The following is a 23,905-nucleotide window of genomic DNA, read 5'->3' on the forward strand; positions in this document are numbered from 1 at the left end:
TTTTACATGTTGCTAGCAGTGAACTTAGGTATTCATACTTGCATAGTAGGTGCTTTATTGACTGAGCTGTCTCCCCAGCTCTTGGCTTCTAAGTTCTTGTTTAAATTCTCCTTATGAAAATATGAAATAGGGTTACCTTATTAGTGATGAGAAAAAACCTAATTCCAAAGTTTAACAGGAACTGAGAACAGACGAACAATGGACTTGTACTATAAAAATTTTGTTCACCCACAGGCCATTAGCATGTACTTGTTTATGGAAATAGAGGTACTGAGGTGGGGTTGGGTTTTTCTTTTCTTTTTGGAAGGGTCTCACTATGCAGGTCTAAGTGGCCACAAACTTGCTATAGCCCCCAAGGATGTCCTAGAATGCATGTCAGGTCTTTCTGCCTCTGCTGGCTGAGTGCTGGTATTACAGGTATGTACCACTCACTATGCCTGGCTGTCTTGATGGAGTCTTGAAATATTTAAGAATATAATCTCTGAAACTGAGAATTCTTCTTAAAAAAAAAAAAAAAACCCTATGTCAGGCCCACACTTATAAACATTAAGGTCAACAGTCAGCTACATATTGAAAGACAACAGAGAGAAGGAGAATTTACACCAGTTTAAGAATAGCTTTTTGGACTGGTGTGGTGGCACATACCTTTAATCCCAGTACTTGGGAGGCAGAGGCAGGTGGATCTCAATCCTAGCCTGGCCTACATAGCAAGTTCCAGAAAAGAAAAAGCAAAACAGTAAATTTTTCTTGGGATATCCTTATCCATAATATTTCTTTTTAAGGCACAGTAAGCACAAACCACAATCAGACCTAGCAGCTTCTTCCTTACAGAACTGTCTGTGCAGTTTCCAAACTCAGGCCCTTTACATTTGACCACCTGCCTGACTACAGGCTTGTTTGCTGCTTCTAGAGATCTGATGAAGGCATTCTGGATAATCAGCTCATATAGACAGAGAGAAGACATAGGTCTCTGTGTCTTACAAAGTGTAATGAGATGCAGGCAGAATCAGAAACTGCTTTATGAATATACCTACTATACATACTCCTTCTATGTCCTATTTGATTTTCATGAACCATTCCTTAGTAAAATCTCAGCTACCTGACAGCAGAAAGAGCTGGTTGGGGAGTAAGTGAGCTGTGCAACTCTGGGGTAACAGCAGGAAAAGGGACATTTGAATGTATTAATCACTTACCACACATAGAAATAACATTTCTGTTAAACACAGACCCTAAGACCCTAAGACAAAGGGTCTTTCTGGACCTTATGAACAAGTCATGAATAGTAACAAAGAAGTAACAAGGGACAGAGTGTCAACCTCAAATGTTAATATTATTGTGCTGCAGCTGGCATACTCCTAAGGAGTGAAACTTAGATCTTGGGAAGAGAATGACCTGGGGGGAGCTCTAATAGCCAGGACTGCCAAACATAATCTCCCCTCTGGCCAGGCATGGTCCTCTACTGTGATTATATAAAGTGTTTTTTTCTTTTACACTCATGAAGAAGCCAGGACTAGGATGCCCCTTCTCTATTATAGGTTCAGAGTATAGAAGACCAGAGTAAGAAACACATATTCTTTAACATGCCTACATGTGGTCAACATCATGTGGCACCCCAATAATTTAGTTTAGCCAAGAAAATCTTCAGTCTAACTCATGAAAATACATGTAAAGAATCAGGACTTATATCTTTTTTGATTTTGTGTAAATGTAAAAACCCCTAAACAAGATTATTTTAAATCCCCATAAATAAGAAAAACAGAAGAAACCAAAAGGAGCAATATAGATATTTCTTTCCTTTCTTCCTCCCACCCACCCCCCCCCTTTTTTTTTTTTTTTTTTTCCAAGATAGGGTTTCTCAGTGTAGCCCTGGCTGTTCTGGAACTCACAGAGCTCCACCTGTGTCTGCTTCTTGAGTGCTGGGATTAAAGGGTTACGTCACCATGCACAACTAGTATTCCTTATTCTACACTTTGTACTTGAACAAAAACAAAAGAAGCTGGGTTTTTGGGAGCTGGGTTTCTGGCTTTGAACCTATTATGTAGTAAATGACAACCCTGACCCCTTGGTCTCCTCTTCCCAAGTGCTGAGATGATAGGTGTGCAACATCACACCCAGTGTAAATACAATTTGTTGTAGAATTTTACTTGCAAATTCTCCACAGAGATGTTCAATTATATGAAAGTGGGAAGATGGCATTGAGCACTGGCACAGACCAAAACCAACTGTGATTTATGGTCTCATTTCTTCCCATGCTCGCCCTCTTTAAAACAGCCAAGGATCATGCTTTGAATACTGGAGTCCTAGTTACCTGATAACACCTGAAAAACGTTTGAACAGTATGCAATCAAAACTAGGCCTTAGCATTTTCACCTTTCTGCCATTTGCTTATAGACTGAAAGCAAACTGTGCTGAAGTGCTATTTGGTCTGAGAAACATTAGTGGGAAACAGTCCATCTTACCTTTGCGAGGGGAGCTTTGAGGAGATGCAGGAGGGCTAGAGTGAAGAGAGGATGCTACAGAAATAGTGTCTTCTGTGTGTTTCTTACCACTCACTTCTTCAGTTGGTCCTAAACCTTTCTGAGGTAAACCTGAACCTAAAAAAAAAGTGAATAAACAAACCAACAAATAAGCAAATCAGCAACATTTTACAATGAAAATATATGTAGTTGTCTAGATCATTAGTAACTAAAGACAATGGCTGGTATAGTCAACCAAGACATGTAAGTGCAGTTAGGGACTTAAGTGGCTAGGAAACATCATACAGGCCTCAGCTCTACGTTATCTGTTCAACCTCAGCTGGCCAGTACAGCCCAGATTAATAGGCAATTTGCTTTGTGGTATGGTGTCCTAACCCTCACAATTACGTGTGGTACAGGTATTGTTACCACCCGAGTTGCATCTCTGCTGTAGGTATGCACATGAGGCTGCAGGGCTGCCAGGCCAGCCCTTTTCAAGAGCACTAAGTTCATATTACAGAACAAAAGTAAGCAACAGACAGGAAAATTATATGCTTCTTAGGAAGTTCTATCCTACACTAACTAGCTTTTGAGCTTAGGCGAGATTCAAAACGGTTCTAGCCCACTCATTTATTACATATTTTCTAAGAAGTCACTGAGTTTCAGACTACTCTCAACATGGAGCAAGGACAACTGTGGTGAGGAGCTGCTACAGTTACAGCAGTCTTCTGACAAGGCACTCACACCAGCAGGCTCTCTTGCCTCTGGATTTGCTCTACTCTTCCTCCACACTGTCTCGTGTTCAAGTATGTCTCCATCTCCCTCCTCCCCCTCTTCTTCCATCTCCCCTTCCTTGTCTCCTGTTACTCTCTTAACAGTATTACTATGCGGTTCAAGCTGGTCTCAAACTTGTAGCCTGTGTTAACACTGAACATACAATCCCCCTGCTTCAGTCTCCCAAGTGCTAGAATTAGAGGGGTATGCACCATGCAAGATTTCCAATCTTTTTAGTGGTTTCCCAGTGACAAATTTTGTTTGACACCTCTATAATCTAGACATATTTATGACTTTACTTCTCATATCCTTGGGAGGCTGTTTAGTCTGGTGGTTAAAACGCAAGGATTTTAGAGCCAACCAGCCTATGATCAACTGCCAGACTGATCATGTACCGGCACTGTGTCCATCACTAAGAATCCATGTAGAATGAGGCTGTCTTATTCTACCATCTCATAGGCTATCATGAAGATCAAGTAAATATACAAAGTTAATAAAGATGGGCTGTGTCTGAAACTCAGTGTTCAATGTGAGCTTCAAATCCCCAACCCTGACTTTCATTTACTGTCTCTTAACATGCATGCAATTTGTAGTAAACCAAAGTGTTTGTAGCTCCTTACAGACAACAAACATTATCCCTGCCCCTGTTAAAGGCTTCTCTTGCTTTCTTTTAATGTACTGTGTTAGCATACACATAATAAAGAAGCAATCTGTGTCTATAATGACACTAGATTGAAACCTTGGCCATATTTTTTTAAGTCAATTCTGTACTCTCACATCAAATCAAATTAAAATCACATATTTCTAATAAGCATGTAATATGTATAATACATGGACCATGTTAATACCAGGAAACAAAAGTAATCTAGCTTTGCATATAAAAATGGACATAGAGATACTGTTAAAACACCAAATAAAGGTGAATTCCAGTAATGTCTATATGGCTCAACGGGGAAAACAGAGTTGTTGATTATACTTATTTTATGTTTAAAAACTTTTTAAAAGATTTATTATTTTGTGTGTATGAATGTTTTGCCTGTATGCACGTGTGCCAAATGTGTCTGGTGTCCACAGAGGTCAGAGAGGCATTTGATCCCCTGGAACTGGAGTCACAGATGGTTGTGAGTCATTATATGGGTGCTGGAAACCAAACTCAGTTCCCTCTGCAAGAGCAACAAGTGCTATTAACCGCTGTGCCATCTCTCTAGCCCTATTACTTAAACAAAACAAATCACAAACTCCCAAAACTAATCACAAAGATTGATTTTATTATGTGTCTGGGTGTCTGCAAGAGCATATAGATGCCCAAGGAAGCCAGAGACATCTGGAACTCAAGTTACAGGCAGTTGTGAGCCACCTGATGTGATGTGGGTGCTGGGAATCTAACTTGGGTTCTCATGAGCAATCTCTCTACCCTTCTACATTTATTTCCAATTAAAATTTTTCCAGGGAGTCTATGGGGCTGACCCTAGCTGAGACTCCTATCAGCAGGGGATATGGAGACTGAAGTAGCCATCTCCTATAGTCAGGTGGGACTTACAGGGGAGGAAGGGGTACATCAATCTACCCACAAAATCTTCAACCCTCAATCTGTCCTTCCTGTAAGATATGCAGGGATAAAGGTTGAACAGAGATTGAGGAAACAGCCAACCAACAAGTGGCACCATGGGAGACCCATGGGAGAGAGCCAACCCCTGATAGACACTATTAATGATACTTTGCTATGCTTGCAGAAACTAGTATAACTGTCTCCTGAGAGGCTTCATACGGCAAGGGATGGAAACACATGCAGAGACCCACAGCCAAACATCAGGCAGGGCTTGGGGAGTCATGTGGAAGAGAGTGGGTTAGGATTGAGGGAGCTGGAGGGGTCAAGGACATCAAAAGGAGACTTACAGAGTCAACTAACCTGGGCCCATGGGGCTCACAAAGACTAAACTACCAACCAAAAAAATATGTAAGGGCTGGACCCATGCCCCCTACACATTTGTAGATGTGCAGCTTAGCTTTCATGTGGGTTCCCTGAAAACTGAAGTGAAGGTTGTCTCTGACTCAGCTGCCTGCCACTGGATCCCCTTCCCCTAACTGGATTGCCTGGTAGGGCCTTGATGGGAGAGGATGTGCTTAGGCCCATGGCGACTGGATGTCCCAGGGTTGGGTGGTACCCATGGGGGTTTTCCCCTTCTCTGAGAAGAAGGGGAGGGGTCATGGTGGGATGAATTTGTAAGGGTGGGACTGAGAGGAGAGGAGAGATGGAAGGCTGAGATTTAAATGTAAAGTGAATAAAGTGTGTGTTTATATGGCTGTTTTGACTGCATGTGTGCCTGTATACCACATGTGTGCAGTGGTCACAGAGGCCAGGAGAGGATGTTGAATCCCCTGGAACTAAAGTTACAGATGGTTGTGAACTATCATGTGGATGTAGGCAATTAAACCCAGGCCTTCTGGAAGAGCAGCCAGTGTTCTTATCCACTGAGCCACTGCTCTAGCCCCATATTCTTGTGTACTTTACATGTTCTTTTCACCTAATGAGGTTTTCTGGAGGGGGCACTAATGAAAAAGGCATTGTATATGTGTTTTTCATAGTACACAACTTGATTCTCATAGCTTTTGGAGGCTTGCATCTGTAGTATGTGAAATGCAGCTTTGAGTGAAGGATGGACTTCAGCTTGATGTGGTACCTAAGATTTGATGTAGATATTCAAAGATGTACAACTGTGTAAGATTTCTGTTGATAAACAGATTTTAGTAGTACAGAAATCCCACCACTAGTATTTAAAACAGGCTGTCATCAACTATTTTGAAGCAAAATGAAAGCTTTTTGACTCATGATGTCATGACCACAGTCTTGTTAGCACTTAGCTAATTACCTTTGGAAATTAAGAGTAAAATGAGTTTAGGGCTATGAGCACTCACTCAGCACATGGTCTTTGGCTTGTCCTTTCTTCCGGATGGGATGCAGATTAACTGCTGGCACCTGAAGCACTTGGCTTGTTCTGTGTGGCTGATTCGAGTGGACTTTAGCTGTTTGGCCAACTGACCTCAATGGCACAGGAGACATCTCAGATGATTTGGCTGACCTCTTCTCAGTTAAGTTCTTTGTCACTACATGGAAAGAGAGACTGGTCAGGCAACTGCAAATTATTAAGGCAAGACTATTAGCAACGACAAGTAGTTACTTAAAAACTACACACTTTTATACAAACAAATTATCAAAGACCTATTTTCATAAAAAAAATTGAAACTCTAAAACTGCTGTGGAATAAGCTGTTGGCTTCTTAAATTCTTGAATCTATTATCATTATATGTCTCCTGAGGCCAAGTTCACACTCTCACATCTCTATGACTGAAATTCTCTCACTGGATCAACTCAGGTGTACTGCCAGCCATTCTCTAGATGACAGCAGAGTGACCACTAACATGGAAAAGTAACCTACTACCTTCTTTCTCTGTATGTCCCACAGACCTCACAACTCCTCATACTCTCAAAAGACTCTAGCAAGCCCTGTAAAGCCATGACGATCAGCCTGCCTCCACCATGTATTTTCCCACTCTTCCATGTCAGGGGCTTGAGGTTTCTATCAAGTCAGCCTTTGCTCTGTTTGGTGTCAGTGTAAGCACACCCCGCTAATTTTCTTTATTAAATATCCAATGTTTTGTTTTGTTTTGATACTAGCTTAATCCTCACTCTCTTTTGAAACATGTCTTATTTATGTAGCCCAGTCTGGCCACGAACATATACTATCCTGTCTCAGTTTCTCAAGTACTGTTTATCACTGGAGAACACATGTGAGGGCTAAAATTATGTTTTAAATATTAATTACTGTGCTTAAGAAATCTATAAAATGGAGGCAGAGGCAGGCGGATTTCTGAGTTCGAGCCAGCCTGGTCTACAGAGTGAGTTCCAGGATAGCCAGGACTACACAGAGAAACCCTGTCTCGGAAACCCCCCCCCCCAAAAAAAAAAAGAAATCTATAAAACAAAACTGCCTCTAATCTGTAAACTCCACTTGTCCAGGGACAGATAACTTCCTGGAATACTGAACGCTGTTGATGTAAGATAACAAACCACACATTTTCACTTCTGTAAACAAGGCTGTTTCCACCAGCTGCACAGAAAGTGTTCAATCACATATAGGTAGGAGGTGCCTTGGTATAAAGTACATCAGATGTATGCTTGTCCCGAAAATACATATTGTGAGTTTTGCCTTTATAAGCACCTCACTAACATAATTTGAAGCCATTTTCTGGGAATCCCATGTATGGGCCAGTGTCCATTGTCCTGGTCAGTATTTAATGAAACTTGCTTCAAATTTGGCTCAGAAATTGTGCTCTTACTTTTGTCTGGTGGGATTAAGTTACCACTATGCCTGACTCTTGCTAATGTATGATACATTGAATGACTCCCTTTACCCAGTATTTTAAACTCATTGGGAAACCAGTAGTTGTTTCTCTGTTCTACTTAGCTGGCAAACTATTATATTACTATGGAAATACCAACACATTTATCAAGTTTTAGGTCAATACACGAAGAATACCATTCCCTTCTGTCAACAGAAAACTTGCAATTCCATTGTGCTTCTTACAACATTTACTTTACCATTTAATAGGTTTTTTTTCAACTTCACCTCCTGTAACTCACAATTTTCTTAACCCAGAGACATGTGTTCTGAAGCCTGTACTTAAAGAAGGTAGCACTGGTCAGGGTGTTCCTTGAGGATACAGTACTTCCTGAGTAGAGCAGCACCGGGCAGGGTGGACTCTGAGGTGTCAATAGTGAGGAGAAAACTTCTCCCAACGTCAGGATGTGTCTACTTTCTCTTGTATCTGACTGGTCAGTTTTCACTGCTAGTGTATTGATGTCACTTTGCATTTAAAGGTGAGGGCAACAATGTTCTCAAACAATTTTCTATAATGTTCCAATAAAAAATGTATTCCTATGTTGTCTATGGGTATTTTTTCTGCATGTATGTTTGTGCACCATGTATTTGTAGTGCCTATGGAGTCTAGAAGAGGGCGCTAGATCCTCTGGAACTAGGATTAGAGACAGTTGTGAGACACCATATACGTTTTGGAAACTGACCTCAGGCTCTGTAAGAGCAGCAAAGTGCTTTTAACCCCTGAGCTAGCTCTCCAGTGACTGTGTATTATCTCCTTCCATTTAAAATATTAATGATCCTTAAAAAAAGGGGGGGAGGCCCGGGCGGTGGTGGTGCACGCCTTTAATCCCAGCACTTGGAAGGCAGAGACAGGCGCATTTCTGAGTTCGAAGCCAGCCTGGTCTACAGAGTGAGTTCCAGGACAGCCAGGGCTACACAGAGAAACCCTGTCTCGATAAACCAAAAAAAAAAAAAAAAAGGGGCGGGATGGAGGGGGTTCTCTGTGTAGCCCTGGCTGTCCTTGAACTTAGCGTGCTTCTGCCTGCCAAGTGCACCACCACTGCCTGGCAATGCTCCAATTTTAAAAACCTCATTTATAAAGCCTTTAAAAGAACTATTGACCCCTCTCCTTCCTTCAGAGTTATTTAATGGCTACATGGGACTCAGTATCTCATGAGCAGACCCCGGCTGCTAGAGTACAGCAGTCATCTGTGCAAATGAAATCAGCACTAATTCTGGAGAGCAAACTGTCTATTTTACCCAGGACACAAAGGAAAACTACTCACAGGTACCATATGCAGGTTCCCACTGCAGTGACATCATCTGGAACTTCTCCTCGTCTGTGTCTATGTCCAGACTAGAAAGATACTGTTTCACTTTCCTTGCCATTTGGGCATCTTCATACAGTTTCTTGGCATTCAGCAGTGAGCTGCGGCGTGCTCTTTTCTTGTGAGCACCTCCCTGGACATCTAGCATGTTAGAATTTGTGCTGCCTTGACTTAATGACCTGTAAGAAGACAGAAACTGCAATGAGAACCTGTAAGGATGAGAAGTAAGCATGAAAGAAGGAAGACTCAAGTATTTTTTTTTTCTGTTAATGCTATTGCATGCTGATGTAAATGAGTTAAAAGATGAAGAGCATTAATGCAAAGTAATTTGGCACAGATGGCAATGTTCTCAATTAAGAACAAGATCCGGCGAAACATGGATTTCAAAAGAGTAAGATACCAGTTCCTCCCTGAGCAACATATCCCATTACAATCTTTGTAATTACAATCTTTGTGCCTATGCAACCCATGGCACACTGTGCTAACAAAAGCTTTCCTCTGGTCCTTTCAGGCCATGCACACTCTAAGATGTGGCAAAAGTCTAGGTCAGGATATATTTGTTCTCAGCCCTTCAGCAAAGGCAACCAGAGCAGCTTTGTTACCTGGGCTGCTTACAGTATGCTATTAAAACATCATTTTGTGACAGCCAGGGCATTTCAAAAATAGAGATTAATTTTATCAGAAACCACATCTCGACCAAAAATTAAAGAGAACCAAGATAATATCTAAAAATAACATTCCAACCTACGATAGTGAGAGATCAGAAATGCAGTAAAAATTGCTACCATCTCTGCAGGTACAATATGGTCAGACATTATTTGCATTCTAGAATTCACTTGGTAATATTCCTGAACATGATGGGACTTCAAACTGGGTCTCAAAAATAAGTACTACTCAAATAAACTACAACTTTATCCACTTCTACCTTTTCTGTCAAGCCTGCTTATACCACGCACATCCAGAACCAATGGAAGGTAGCAACTGTTGTGTAGCAGGTCATTTCTAACAGGCTAGCAAATTCAATGCTTACAGAGGATTGTTTGTATACTTATTGCCATGTGTATGCAGAGGTGGGAACATGGCACTGCAAGACTGTGAGGTCTGAGGAGCCGTTCTCTCCTCCTGCCTTTATGTGGACTCTAGGTACCACTCATGACTCCAGGTTAGCATGGCTCAAATGGTCTTTAATGTGACAAGAAGAATATCTCTATTTTTGATACTAGCATCGTATTTACAGAAAATGTTCTAAAACATGGCCTACTTGTTCTTTAATGCTCACACACCTAGCTTAAAACAGACACCAAATCTTACTGTTTCACTGTAAATCATATAAGGCAGAACTGAAAACCTATTATTGGCATTTTTTTTTTTTTTGGGTTACATTTTTAAGAATTTTGAAATAGGGTTCTCAGGAGACGGGGAAAAAGGAGGCAAAAGTGCAGTGACAGATGCATGAAAATGTCATAAATAAACCTACTATTTTGGAAGTTACTGAAATAACCAAACCAAACCAAGCCAAAACCCAACAATTCTTAAAAAAAAAAAAAGAAAGAAAAGAAAAGCAAAGAGGAAGGAAATAGTACAGTTATGCCTTGCATTTTAGTTTTGTTTTAAAGACAGGGTTTCTCTATGCAGCCCTGGATGTCCTTGAACTCAAGAGATCCATCTACTCCTGCACCCCAAGTGTTGGGATTAAAGGCATGCAGAGTAACCTCCTGGCACACTGATGACAACTTCTAGCTGTGAGTCAGGCAGAAATGATGGCGTGGCTGTAAGCAACCCATGGAAAAGACTGCAAAATTTGCAAAAATGGTTTGGAAGAAAAATCTAGTAATTAGTGAATTACCCTTTAACCTTTAAGAAGTACTTGATTAAAAAGGATGAAACCTGAAAAATTCAGTAAATATCTAACGATGTTAAGGGAGACAAGGCCCTAGTTGTGTGCTGAGCCAGCCTAGATTCCCACAGGGTCAGATCTGCCTTCGTTTCTGATTTATCCTTAAGTCATGGATGACCATTATACTGGTGGTATAGAGGGTAGTACTGTGTATACTCCTTGTGAGCAGGGTCAAGGGACAGGTATTGGTGATTCTAAAAATGATCTGGAAGATTCAACTTCTCAATATGCAGTTTCCTTATATTTTCCTTTTTGTGTCTGTGTAAGGGTTTTACGTGAGGAAAACACAAAACTCATTCCAGATGGCACAGCAGCTGGACACAGCTCCAGCAAAGCTGAGTGCATTGCTACACTTACTGTCCTATCTCCAACTTTTGGGTGTTGGTCTTTGTGTATTGTGTTCTTGGATACTTTTTGCATTATGATTCGACTTATGTCTTTTCCTAAGAAAGACTGTGTCTGAGTCTTTTTAGGAAAATTCTAGAATTAACTCTATCTGGCCACTATTTGGAAGTCTTCCTTATGCCCTGGAGATCATTAAGCACAGATAAGCACATCGATAGATGAAGCCATTACTCCAAGAATCTCCTTAGGGTAGCAGCCCCTGAGCAAACTCAAACTCGTAATTTGTACAGGGTAAACAGACATAACTGACAAACTCTGACTGACTAGGAAAATAGGTTACAGATTCAAGGTCTCTCTTTATTATAGGCTTAGAGCTCTGAAAACATAGTTTAAAGAAAGGGGGTGTTGTACAGGGTATACCCCTGGAGGAATAGAATTCAGTAAATAAGATAGGTTGGCTAAAACAAACTTTTCCTACTTTATGGCGTAGAGGATGAAACACACAGTAAAAAGTTAGGTATTAGTATTTGCTATTCATAAAAAGACTGGTTCAGGGGCTGGAGAGATGGCTTAACAGTTAAGAGCACTGACTGCTCTTCTGAGGTCCTAAGTTCAATTCCTAGCAACCACATGGTGCCTCACAACCATCTATAATGAGATCTGATGCCATCTTCTGGTGTGTCTGAAGACTGCTACAGTGTACTCATATAAACAAAATAAATAAATCTTTAAAAAAATATGTGACAAAAAGACTGGTTTAGATACTTTCTTTAATTTGGAGTTATATGGCTAATAATAAGAATAATCTGTTTGTATTTTCTAATTGTGACTGAACTTGTAACCCTAGACATGTAATAAAAAGTACCACTTGGATAATCATTAGTCTGTCTTTGTTTTGTGGTGCTTATATAAATAAAGAAGCACCTGGTTGCTAGCATGCTAGACAGTCAGGGCTGCTAAGTTCCCCTGACCAATGCCTGACTCCCTCCCTCCCCTGGTTGTTTCCTTATCTCCTCTGCTGGCTGTCCTGTCAGCTATGACCCTCCAACTCTCCTCTCTGTGCTGGGGAAGCCCCAAGACTCCACTGGCATCCAGACACATGAGAAGCATGTCAATAAGCTCAAACAAGCATGGTACACATGCACTGGCTTTTCTTGGTACATAGATAAAACATCTTATAATGTGGTGACTATTACTGTGTGAGCATGCATGTGTATGCTACAGTAGATCTGTGAGGGTCACAGGACTGCTGTATGGAATTGGTTATCTCCAACTTTTATGTGGGTTCCAGGGATCAAACTCACAGTGAAATGAAGCCGTAACATTTATAAACAAATTTTTTTTTAGCTTTCTTTTTATTTTTAAACTATTTATTTATGTATTTATGTATTTATGTATTTATGTATTTATTATATGTAAGTACACTGTAGCTGTCTTCAGACACCCCACAAGAGGGCATCAGATATCATTGCAGATGGTTGTGAGCCACCATGTGGTTGCTGGGATTTGAACTCATGACCTCTGGAAGAGCAGTCAGTGCTCTTAACCACTGAGCCATCTCACCAGCCCCTATAAACAAATTTTTAATGCTAGCATTTAATAATTTTATCTTAGTTGTTATCCAAAATAAAAAAGCCAGCTTGTGAACAAACCTACCAACTATTAGAAAAGTTCTAATACATGAGACCGACAGGATAAAGTGTCTTCTGAACTACTGCCAAAGCATCAAATACTGATGTGAAATAAAAACACCAGATGTCTGCAAGCCCCAAATACTACAGGACTGAACCCTACCAGCTGAACAGTGGCTGTTGTAGCTCAGTCACTAGGTCATAAGATGTCTTGCTGAGGTAGTAATGCCATCAATTTCTACTTTCAGTAAGAAGAACCAGGGAAGACCAAGACACGAATGTATGACATAGAAGAAAACACACAAGAAATACACTAGAGGAGGAAAGTCAAGTTCACCAAATAAAAAACAAGACCACAAATAAGACTCAAAGACATGGTTAAAAACCTTCTTATATGTAGCCTAAGTATCTAACCTCACAATTCATTAGTTTTAAACATTAAAATTCTATCTGTGTTCTCTGTATGAAATTCCATATACCTACAGTTCCAACTCTTTTCTCATTTAAAATGAAAGGTCTAAGAAAATGATGCATAAGATCTGTGTTTCTAAACCGGATGGCTAGCAATGCGGAACTAAGAGTCCAGAACCTACTTAAACCACAAAAGGCTGAGCAGTTAAGTTTTAGGGAGACAAGGGAATCTTTTTATACAAAGGGTGATCTTTTTATACAAAGCTGAAACTTAAAGTCAATTTCAATCTAAGCTTCAAGTTTCAGGCATTCAGTGGATCTGATGAGGAGTTAAAAACTCTATTTACTTTTACAATACAGATCAAATAAAGATGTCTCTCTGGAAAACTGATAGAAAATGCAACCCTTACAAACAGACCTTTTATACACTAACATATATGTTCACTTTCATAAAACAGGCACTGAAATTAGAGAAGGTGCAGTCAGCTTTTAAAGCAGACTGTCTAGGTTTTGGTACACCATCAATAAGCTGCAAGACTGGGTAAGTTACCTTCCTCACCCGCACCACGGGGATAACAGATCAGTTCATAGTGTAAAAGGAGACTTTTAAAGGTTACTCATTTAGAGAGCTTACAACAGTGTACAGGACACAGGAGTATGCAACAAATATCTGTTATCATCTTCTACATCTCATGAATCTGTTAAATTTAAATCTAAAAAGGGATTACAGAATGCCAATAATGGAAAAACAAAACAAATGAAACTGAGACTAACACAAGGCTAGTTCTATCACTACTGTCACCTTGTTAGAAAAAGGCATTTATCAGAGTGTAGGCTGACGGAGTTAATAGAAGGCATGCTATCTGATTGGCGTGCATTAATGAAAAGGATGCAGCACATGTTAAGAGTGGCACAACCTTCATTCCAGTTGTTCACTTCCCCACTTACCCCAGACTCCGCCACCTCTTCTTCCTGTAAGCAAGAGCCACAAACATTGAAGCATGTGTTTGAATAGGAAAGCACAGAAAAAGACAACAGTTGAGAGTCAGAGAATTTATGCAGACAGAACAGAACAGAAAAGTTTACCAGGAAAAAAAAAATTGTATCTTAACAGTAAAAAATGGCTTTAATGAAATGAAGAAATGGGAAGGACACGTTGAGTCCTGAAGGTCAAATCCCTCTATAGCATGTACTTTAAAATATGCTTCAGATCAACTGAATTTTTACCTGTCTAGCCATTAGTTGACAGTTTTTTTTGTTTGTTTGCTTGTTTTCTAAGAGAGGGTTTTCGTATATAGCCCTGGATGTCCTGGAACTCATTCTGTAGACCAGGTTGACCTCAAATGCAGAGAGATCTGCCTGCCTCTGCTTCCTGAGTGCTGGAATCAAAAGTGTGAGCCACCATGGGTTGCCATTATAAGCTGATGTTACTAAGCAGCTTATAGGACCCCATCTGTTTACTCCAAACTTTCTATTCTGTTTTTGGAAGTGTGGGGACTGGTCTTAAGAACAGAGTTTCTACATACTTTTGGAGCCACTCATTTAAATGCTGAAAAATTACACGGAACATACAGATATATAAAACCATTTTTAAGTGAAGAAATTTCTCTAATAAGGTATTTTACAAGAAAAATTGACTAGCAAATACAACTTTGAAAATAAAAACATATCAAAGCAGGGGTGATGGTGTGCACTTATGCACTGTGCACTATGAATTCCAAGCCAGTCTGGGAACACAATGAGACCCTAATAATTTAGGTATTGGTTGAAACAACTGAACTAGAATAAATATATTTATTTCCCTGTGCATTTCTTACTCAACCCAGGTTATTCCCAAGCAAATAGCCAGGCTGCTTCTTTTTAATTGTTTGCATGCATGTATGCGGGTACATGTGCACATTTATGTGTGCTTAAGCCTCTGGTGTTGTTTCTAATGTGTCAGAAACCTGTTCCCCCTTTTTTGAGACAGGATTCTCTTCATTGGCTGGTAGCTAGCCAATTTCCATGATGCTGGGACTGATAAGGACTTAAGCTCTCACTGCAAGCACTTCACGGGGTGGGGCTCTTATGTTAATTTGGAAGCACAGCTGGCACCTTAGTACACTATCAAATGTTTGGCAGGGAACTAATTTATTATGTCTTCAGGCACTAGAATGAAAACATGCATGAGTAAATGGAGGTTCACATAAGACAAGAGACAGTGGAAAATCCACTGTACTCGGACATTAAACAAAAACAAAAACAGACAACAAGCCTCCTCCAGGTGTGCTTCGGTCCCTGGTTCTTAGTGGTTTTTGTTTCCACATTTTGGAGAAGTGACATTTCATTACATTACCAAGAGAAAGAAAAGAAATTTGGCACTCTTTCCACATTACTCTGAGAATCTCTAAACTAGAGCAAACAGGAGATCATCTACTAAGAAAAGCAGTGACTGTTCCACAGTGACATAAGTGAAGCTAGTGAAAGCAATACCTCTCCCAGCCAAACTCAATTGAACACACACTATAAAGTATCAAGTATCTTAGAATATATGTATTTTAAAAACACAGCAATTGTATGTCCTTAAAATTACTTTATTTATAAATGCCCTATTTGGAGAGGTACAAAAGGAAAATCTGATTTAAAAAAAAAAAGGTAAACTGTAATGTCTACTGACATACTGAAGACTATAAAATCACTGGGGACAGCTTAACAACACACTTTCTATAAGCTCTATACATAAATCTGGGGTAGCCTTTATAGGACACAAAGTACCAAAAAAAATTCTCGTTTTGGGCATGGCCATGTACACCTGTAATACCAGCAATTGGAAGTGGAGGCAGGATCATGAGTTCTAGACCAGCCTCAGTTACAAAGTGAGTCCAAAAGAATTCTCAGATAAAATTAAAAGATAAATAAAACTCTCATGAAGATGTAGCATGGCTAAATGTACTTTCTGGGAAAGAGTTTACATACAAGCCAACAGTTACAGTATAACTGTGACTTTTGGGAAAGAAATGTTTTAGAAAACTGAAGTACCAGTTAGATGTGCTAGTACTTTAAAAGAGAAGCAGAATAATTCAAAGAGATGAGACAATATGCATTCAGATGACTTCAGGGAGCTCAACATTCTTCTTCTTTTTGTTTGTTGGTACTCTATATAACAACCATACAGAACTACTTGTATAGTCAGAAAAGTAATTGGAAAAACTAGGGCTCAAATCTTAGCAAGTTATATAAAAACTATGTCCCCTGCTTGAGGGCCTGGGGACATAGCTCCGCAGTTAAAGGCACTGACCGCTCTTGCAGAGGACCTGAGTTCAATTCCCAGCACTTACATGGTAACTCACAAGCATCTGCAACTCTAGCTCTAGAGAGGCCAATACCATATTCTTCTGGACTCTGCAAGCATTGCACAGACACACATGCAGACAAACATATATAAATTAAAAATAAAACAAAATTGCTTGGGGTTCAATTTCTTCAGATGTAAAGGGAAGTAGACTACTGCTTACCTGTGAGGATTATCGTAATGAAAGATTACTGGAGACTGATGTGCATACAACACTTAGCACAGTACACAACAGAGGACAGACATCATTACCTCACCACCCTTGACGCTACCATAACGTAATTTCCATGTCATACCTCTGTCGGAACATCATGGCAGGGTCCATGTTAGCAGAAGTCATTCGAATAATATGACGGATTTCCTTGGCAATCATTCTTAGCTTCTCAAAGTTTACTAAGCCATCTACTTTGGAGTCATTTCCTACGAAATATATGTTTTTAAACATTCATAATTATAATTTTATCTCCAAGTAGCATAAGTTCAGTTATTACTCCTGAGCTTTCTTTATTAAAGTGTCCCCCCAACTCCTTTCTGCCGTGATCCCAGGGAATGACTTTCTAAGAGCTGTGTTTCCCATGGGATTAATCACTCTGAATACAGAAAGCGAATGTCTAGGGTTTATAAAACTAGTTCACTGTCTCTCAGGCATGTACGCAAGTTACACAGCACACAATCTCGTTCTGTACATGTTTTGCTCTATTGGAAGGAGACTACAGCACCTGAAAACTTAGGCTAGCCAGGTGACAAGGGCACTGTCTGGCCTACTTACTTATTAATAATTAAGTCGGCCTACAATTTTTTTTCATTTATAATTCTTAAAAATTTTCAAATAAATAAAAATGATTTAAGAAGTAGCAGATATACTCACAGGACTAAATAGTGGGAGATTAAGTTGAACTGGATTTCTTTCTCAAACAGCAAAAATTAGCTAAAACTAAGGTAGCGGTGGCATAGGGGTACTTTCTGGTCTTATATTCCCTTTTTTGTGTCTCAGAATCTGAATTTATACCTGAAACTTTAATCATTGGTATGAAAATCCCTGTGTGTAAGTTTTGAAGACTGTCAACTTTTCTTGGAGAGACTTGTTGTAAGACCAGATGGAGCCCATTTATTGCCTTACCTAGTCCATAATCATCAGGCAAAAATGTCAATGTTCAAAATTCAGTTTGCCTGACCATAGTAGCATTTAACTGCACGTCTGTAACTGTTAGTGCAACCCAATTTTTCTAACAAGATAGGCCCTGAAGCCAAGTTTGAGAACTCTATGGATCTAGATCACATCTCTTTTCATAGTAAGTGGCATCTGTACACTGGTCACAGGAATGGTTCATGGCTTCAATGCCAGCTGGAAACAAAACACCACCAACTTATTATGCTCAAGTCAGATCAATGTTGTAAGAGTACGTCAGAAGTCTGTGAGGATCTCTTCTTATGTAATGTGGTGATAATGATAAAATTCTGAGGCAGAAAGACTAGGCAACTAGGAGACGCTTCCTGATGATGACAATTAGCAAGGGCAGACAGGGGACAGGGAGCTGAAACAAGAGCTGAATAGAGCCCTTCAGTGTTTTGAGGTAACAAGAATAAAACCAAGTTAAATCCAATTAAACTTCAATGTTTTGCTTTGGGACTCTGACTTTATTCTGCAGATAAGGAGGAACCAAATGTAGACTGGAATAAAGCCTAAAAACCTGGAAATGAATTAAAAACATTTGGGCTTGGGGCTGGGGAGATGGCTCAGGGGTTAAGAGCACTGACTGCTCTTCCAGAGGTCCTGAGTTCAATTCCCAACAATCACATGGTGGCTCACAACCATCCCCAATGGGATCCAATTCCCTCTTCTGGTGTGTCTGAAGAAAACTACAGTGTACTCATTCACACACGCGCACACACACACACACACACCTACACCCACACTCACACACACATATATACACGTACGTACGTACGTACGTACGTACGTATGTATGTATGTATGTATGTATGTATGTATATAAAATAAATCTTAAAGAAATGTGGGATTAAATAACAGCCTTAACTGAGCAAGGTTTGATCCCTTCTGGAAGAATAGAATATTAGTCATAAATTTCCGAGTTTCTTGGGCAACTTTTCCATTATTCTCTAAACAAACAAACAAACAAAACAAAAAATAAAAACAGCAACGTACATTAAAAAAAAAATGAATGTGAACATGAAAAGATGTGAAAGAGGATCCAGAAAGAGAACCAGAGAAGACCCAGACTACAGAGTCACTACAGAGAAACTCTGAAATACGCATGTTAAACATGTTCAAAGATACAAAACTGCTACTTTAACGGAGAATATGAAACAAAACAAATAGTAAAACTGAGAAACAATGAACTAGAATAGGAATTCAGTAACAGGTTAACTGACTGGACACAGCTGAACAGAAGAAGGAGTGTCAACAAGAATGATAATACTTGGAGGACAGCAAGACAACAAGATAATCTGCAGAAAGATGTGAGGCTAAAGAGGCACAGTACTCAAGTTAGACAAAAGTAAAACCAGAGCCCCAAAACTGAAGCCAGAAATGGGCAAATAAGAATGTTCCAAAACTGAAGGAAAATAATCTATTTCCATATGACCCATAAATGTCTACAATGAAACAAAATTACAAACCTCATACCTTATAAAACCTAGCAAAACAGAAAGACATGAGAAGGCAAAGGTTACAACTGCAGCTATCAGCAGAGGCAGTGAAAAGAATAGTAAGACTATGATTGATATCTCAATCCTGACAATGAGAGCCAGAAAATAATGGATGCTAAAATGACTTCAAAATGCTGAAGGAAAGTGGCTGCCAATCCAAAACTACATTTCTGAAACTGATGTCTTGGCCTTTCAGATGAACAAAAATTGAGATCTCCATCACCTTAAGGTAATAATGGTGTCTGATGTACCAAACAAAAATCAAACTCCTAAACAACTTAGACAACAAAGCCCTCAAACCCACAAGGTATACTAAACACATGGACAGACAGAAGAAACGTAGGATGAAAGAAACAGCAGCAAACACAAATAGACACACACGAAATTAAACACTGATTTTAGTAACTGACAGTAAAACAACGTAGGACCGACAGCACAATGGGTGAATAAAATTGGAGACGAGTAAATAAAACTTGAATAGTCCAAATTCTTCACATGGCCTAAAATAACACAACACTAATGAATACTGGCAAACGCACTGACATTTACATCATCTGGTGTAACAGAAGAATAGAAAAACAGTACATGGTTACTAAGGGAACAGAGTAGGAAAAATACCATTATCACAGAAAAGTTAATGCAAATAGAGTGTAAATGAACTATAATGGTAAAAGATTAAAAAACAATTTTAGCTAAGAATTTCTACTCATCAAAAAATAACCTTAAAACAGTCAAAGGGCAAGTTATTCTTGTTTGTAGAAATTGTAAACAAAAAAGGAAACCTACTATAAAATGAGCAAAGAATCCAAACTGGTAACTGTCAAGAGGGTTACTGCACAGAGGATGCTCAGCCTCATTCATAGTCATGGAAGTACACATTATAAGAACGTCAAGATACAAGCACATGCTTATTGTAATGTGTAAAAACAGAGCCTGACCTTAACAGACAATGTTAATGATGAGCAGTGAGAGAATACCCACAGTGCTAGAAACCAACCTCACCACCACACCAGGTTTTTTAAAGGGTTGAACCAAAGAGTCTTCTCAGAATATATTGTATAGTCATTAAGAATACATCTGCCTAAAGAGTATGAAAAGAGAATAAACAGCATTCTTCACAGCAGGACAACAATGGAAACTACTTAAAACCCACAAACCAGAATAAATCACTGTACAGCACTAAGACTTGGAACACTAACCTAAGCAGTTTTGGACAACAGTGAAGATTCTCTCTAATCCTATGTTAACCAAAATAAGCCAAAAATCAAATCAAATAAACATTCTGTAAATCTGTTTGTCCAATGTTCAAGAACAATTGAGACTTAACTGCGGCATAAGAAATCAGGATAGGAGTCACCTTTGGGGAGAGGAAGAGGGGAGGGTTGGGAGTGAGCAGGAGCATGCTTCTAGGATACTAGCAATGCTTAATTTTTGCCCATAAAACTATTATGTTGTCAGATTTTATTAGTTGTTCATTTGTTTTGGACAGTTTTACTTATGTGAGACTTAAATTTTAAAAAACTGGGAGGAATAAATATTACTAAACTTAAAGCAAATACAAGGCTGGGAATGTCTGGTACATGCCCGAGTGCTAGAGAGGTAGACAGAGGAAGATCAGGCACTCGGGGTTACAGAGAGACTCCACTTCAAACAAGCATACCTCACACGGGATATTAAGTGTCAGCAAATAGTTTCATCTTAGTGTCAAGTTTATATTTGAACTTTTACTGTGAACATTTCAATTTGTTACTATCAACAATACAGCTTTAGATGTCATAAATTCACTGCATTTAACTTTAAGAAGATTTAGTGACATGAAATAATTATATTGAAATGGATAATAAATTAAAACGCTGCAGCTAAAGCTAAACACACTAATTTTCAAATGACTGAAATACCTTCATGGAGGAATGTCATATCCTTCTTGACAACAGGGAAGAGTGGAATAATTGGAGGCTGCATGCTTTGACTACTAAGAATATTTCTGTATTTTGCCATATTTCTAGATGGATCAAAGAGGTCTTGTAGATCATGAAGATGTTTCTCATATTTGCTTGGTAACTTTTCCCAAGTGCCTCTGAGTCGTGCTACTGGTGCCAGGTTCAAGCCACTGTCAAAATGAGAATAAAAACATTAAGAAAGAATTTTAAGGAAAGGGTAGGTTCAGGTCAATAAAGTACACAACCATGATCTATAGGAGGAAATAAGCAGGATCTATTTTAATACTTGGAAACAAAAAAGAACTATAAAAAAATAAACAAAAGGGACTCTTTTAATCTTAAATAAGAAAAATCTCTTCCAAAGGACCTCTGGTAGTATAACACTTGCTTTAGACTCTGCATGTAAGAGACAAATGTAATGAGCACATAATAGTTAAAAGGAACGTAAGCATCAGTGTTGTTCTTTATCAACTAACTTAAACAACATGGACTTCAAACAGTTTAAATGACTGACTGAGGTAGTTTCAAGTTTCTGTATCTCAAGTCTCCCATTTTGCCCCCTAAGTCTCCAGATATCCACTATCCCTGTTGCAGAAGACTTTAGACAAGTTCAGATATTCCCTAAGTTGAAAATATAATTCATGTCCATTAGGTAGCGCTCTCTCCTCATTCCTTTCCTTTCATGCTGTATGCCAAAGGTCAGCTATCAATAAACAGTGTGTATCTAATACATCAGTATTCCTACAGTTTAGTTCCCTGCTTCTCAGGCTTCTGATTTTTACTTACACCACTACATGTAAAACGTTCTCCAACTTCCAATTTTAAGGTAGGAATTAAATGTTTGTTCCCCCCTGTTTCTAAGAAATCATCTTCCCACTACTGTAAGAAGGATAAAACAGAAAATGTAACTTCAGCCAAGTCCCAAACTAGAATGATTGCCAAAAATTAGCCAAGGTTAAACAGCAGTAACTAGAGATACCAAAAAAAATGACACATACAGTTAAAAGAATGAAGGAAGACTGAACAGGGCTCCAAAGTTACCAGAAACAAAGAACAATTCCTCATTTGGAATAACAGCAAAAAAAGTCTATGTGTTGACATCAGGAAGGGTTGATTTCTACAACATGAGTGTCAAGGGCAGTAATATTAAATCAGTGCCTGTAAAGATAAATTCTAAAAGGAAGCTATTTGGGAGGATAGCAGGGAGAAACTAAGTTGTACATAGCCCTAAGGCTGCCAATCTCCACTCACTTAAAAAGCCAAAGGCAAAATAATTTACAAGGCCAATCCTGTTAGCTAGGGATTGTGCCCCAGCTTCTCTCTCAGATGAGCCTCGGTAAATAGCTAGTATAGGAAAGTCTTCACTGAGAAAGAATGCAACAAATACATACAGCAAAAGAATAGTTAAAGAACACTTGCCTTAGGAGGATAAAGTACAATGCTTCCAAATTTTATGAACCCAGCATAGAACTGACATTAACATTCACAAACCATAAGACCATTAAAGAACATTGTGATAAAACTTACCATGATTACATGTGTGCACGCGCGCACACACCCACACACCCCTTCCATCAGATTGTAGGGTAATTATTACTGTGAAACTATTAAAATAATTTACTATATAACTTATGGTCACTTTGATACTAAAATATCATATAGGCTGAGGGTACAGCTAAGCAGCCAAATGCTTGTTTAGCATGTGTAAGATCCTGGGTTCAAGTCTCAACTGTGTGAAAAAAATCAAATAAGCCTTAAATTCAATTTTCATTCCTAATTTTTAGTCAGCAATATAAAATCAATAGCCCATTTTTCAATCTAAAGACTGCATTATGTTTAATGGAGTAATATTAAAAATATACTTATTATGAACCACAATTGTGCAAAGGCTCATATCTGTAATTATTTAATGTGTAAATAAGAGGAAATAAGCAGATAAGATAAAGACACAGGTAAATGGGAAGAAACTAAGTGTTTACTATTATTTGAATGAAACAAGAAAATGAGATTATACAATGCCCCCTAAAATATTAACCCAAAACCATAAGGAAAATCAAAAGGAAAAAAAAAGAGTATTATTCCAATATATGGAATTGATACATATATACAGAAGAATGCTCAGCAGAAGCAACAAATGATCAAGACAATATAAGGATGCCATTCAGTCATAAGATATACTGAACACTCAAAGAAGTGCAAGACTCACATGAACAAAACTATGGATGTCACAGAGGGAAAATGAAGTGTAGCAGTGTTTTGGGGGTAAAGGAGCCATTGCTAAATAAATCTATGTATTCTGTGTAATTTCAACAAAAATATTCCACAATACTTTTTTAAAGACATAAATGAACTGACTCTGAGGCTCGTATCAAACACACCAGCAACAGCCAGAAAAAGGAGGAGGAAAAGGAACAAAGAGCTTGACTAGTTCTGTGAGAACTCAAGGCTTTTAAAGCTTTAAAGCTCTAGCGACTACAGTTGAATCACTAGGCTAGAATGTAGAAACAGACCAATTATGTTTGAGGTTTTAACAGCATATTATACTTTTTAAAGATTTTTTTTATGTATATGAGTGTTTGTCTACATGTATGTTTACCACATGCATGCCTGGTGCCTGCAGAGGCCAGAAGAAGGCATTAGATCCCCTAGAACTGAAGTTACAGATAGTTGTGAGCTGCTTCTTCAAAAGTTAACATTAGTTTTCCTAGCTGGGTGTGTTGGTGTACATCTTTAATCTACCACC

General features: G+C 38.9%; 1 protein-coding gene across 3 annotated transcripts in view; it reads right to left on the bottom strand.

Annotated features, from left to right (window-relative positions):
• Rapgef6 (Rap guanine nucleotide exchange factor 6) overlaps positions 1-23,905 on the bottom strand; it is a 168,327-nt gene that overhangs the window by 12,365 nt on the left and 132,057 nt on the right. For all 3 annotated transcript variants that reach the window (XM_028775866.1, XM_028775867.1, XM_028775868.1), the window contains 5 exons: positions 21,121-21,332; positions 16,849-16,972; positions 8,896-9,116; positions 6,147-6,335; positions 2,460-2,594 (listed from right to left, as the gene is read on the bottom strand). In XM_028775866.1, the coding sequence (XP_028631699.1) occupies positions 2,460-2,594; positions 6,147-6,335; positions 8,896-9,116; positions 16,849-16,972; positions 21,121-21,332 (881 nt within the window). The remainder of the gene's footprint in view (positions 1-2,459; positions 2,595-6,146; positions 6,336-8,895; positions 9,117-16,848; positions 16,973-21,120; positions 21,333-23,905) is intronic.

Source organism: Grammomys surdaster, unplaced genomic scaffold (genome assembly GCF_004785775.1).
Source record: "Grammomys surdaster isolate TR1022 unplaced genomic scaffold, NIH_TR_1.0 262, whole genome shotgun sequence".
NCBI classification, from domain to species: Eukaryota; Metazoa; Chordata; class Mammalia; order Rodentia; family Muridae; genus Grammomys; species Grammomys surdaster.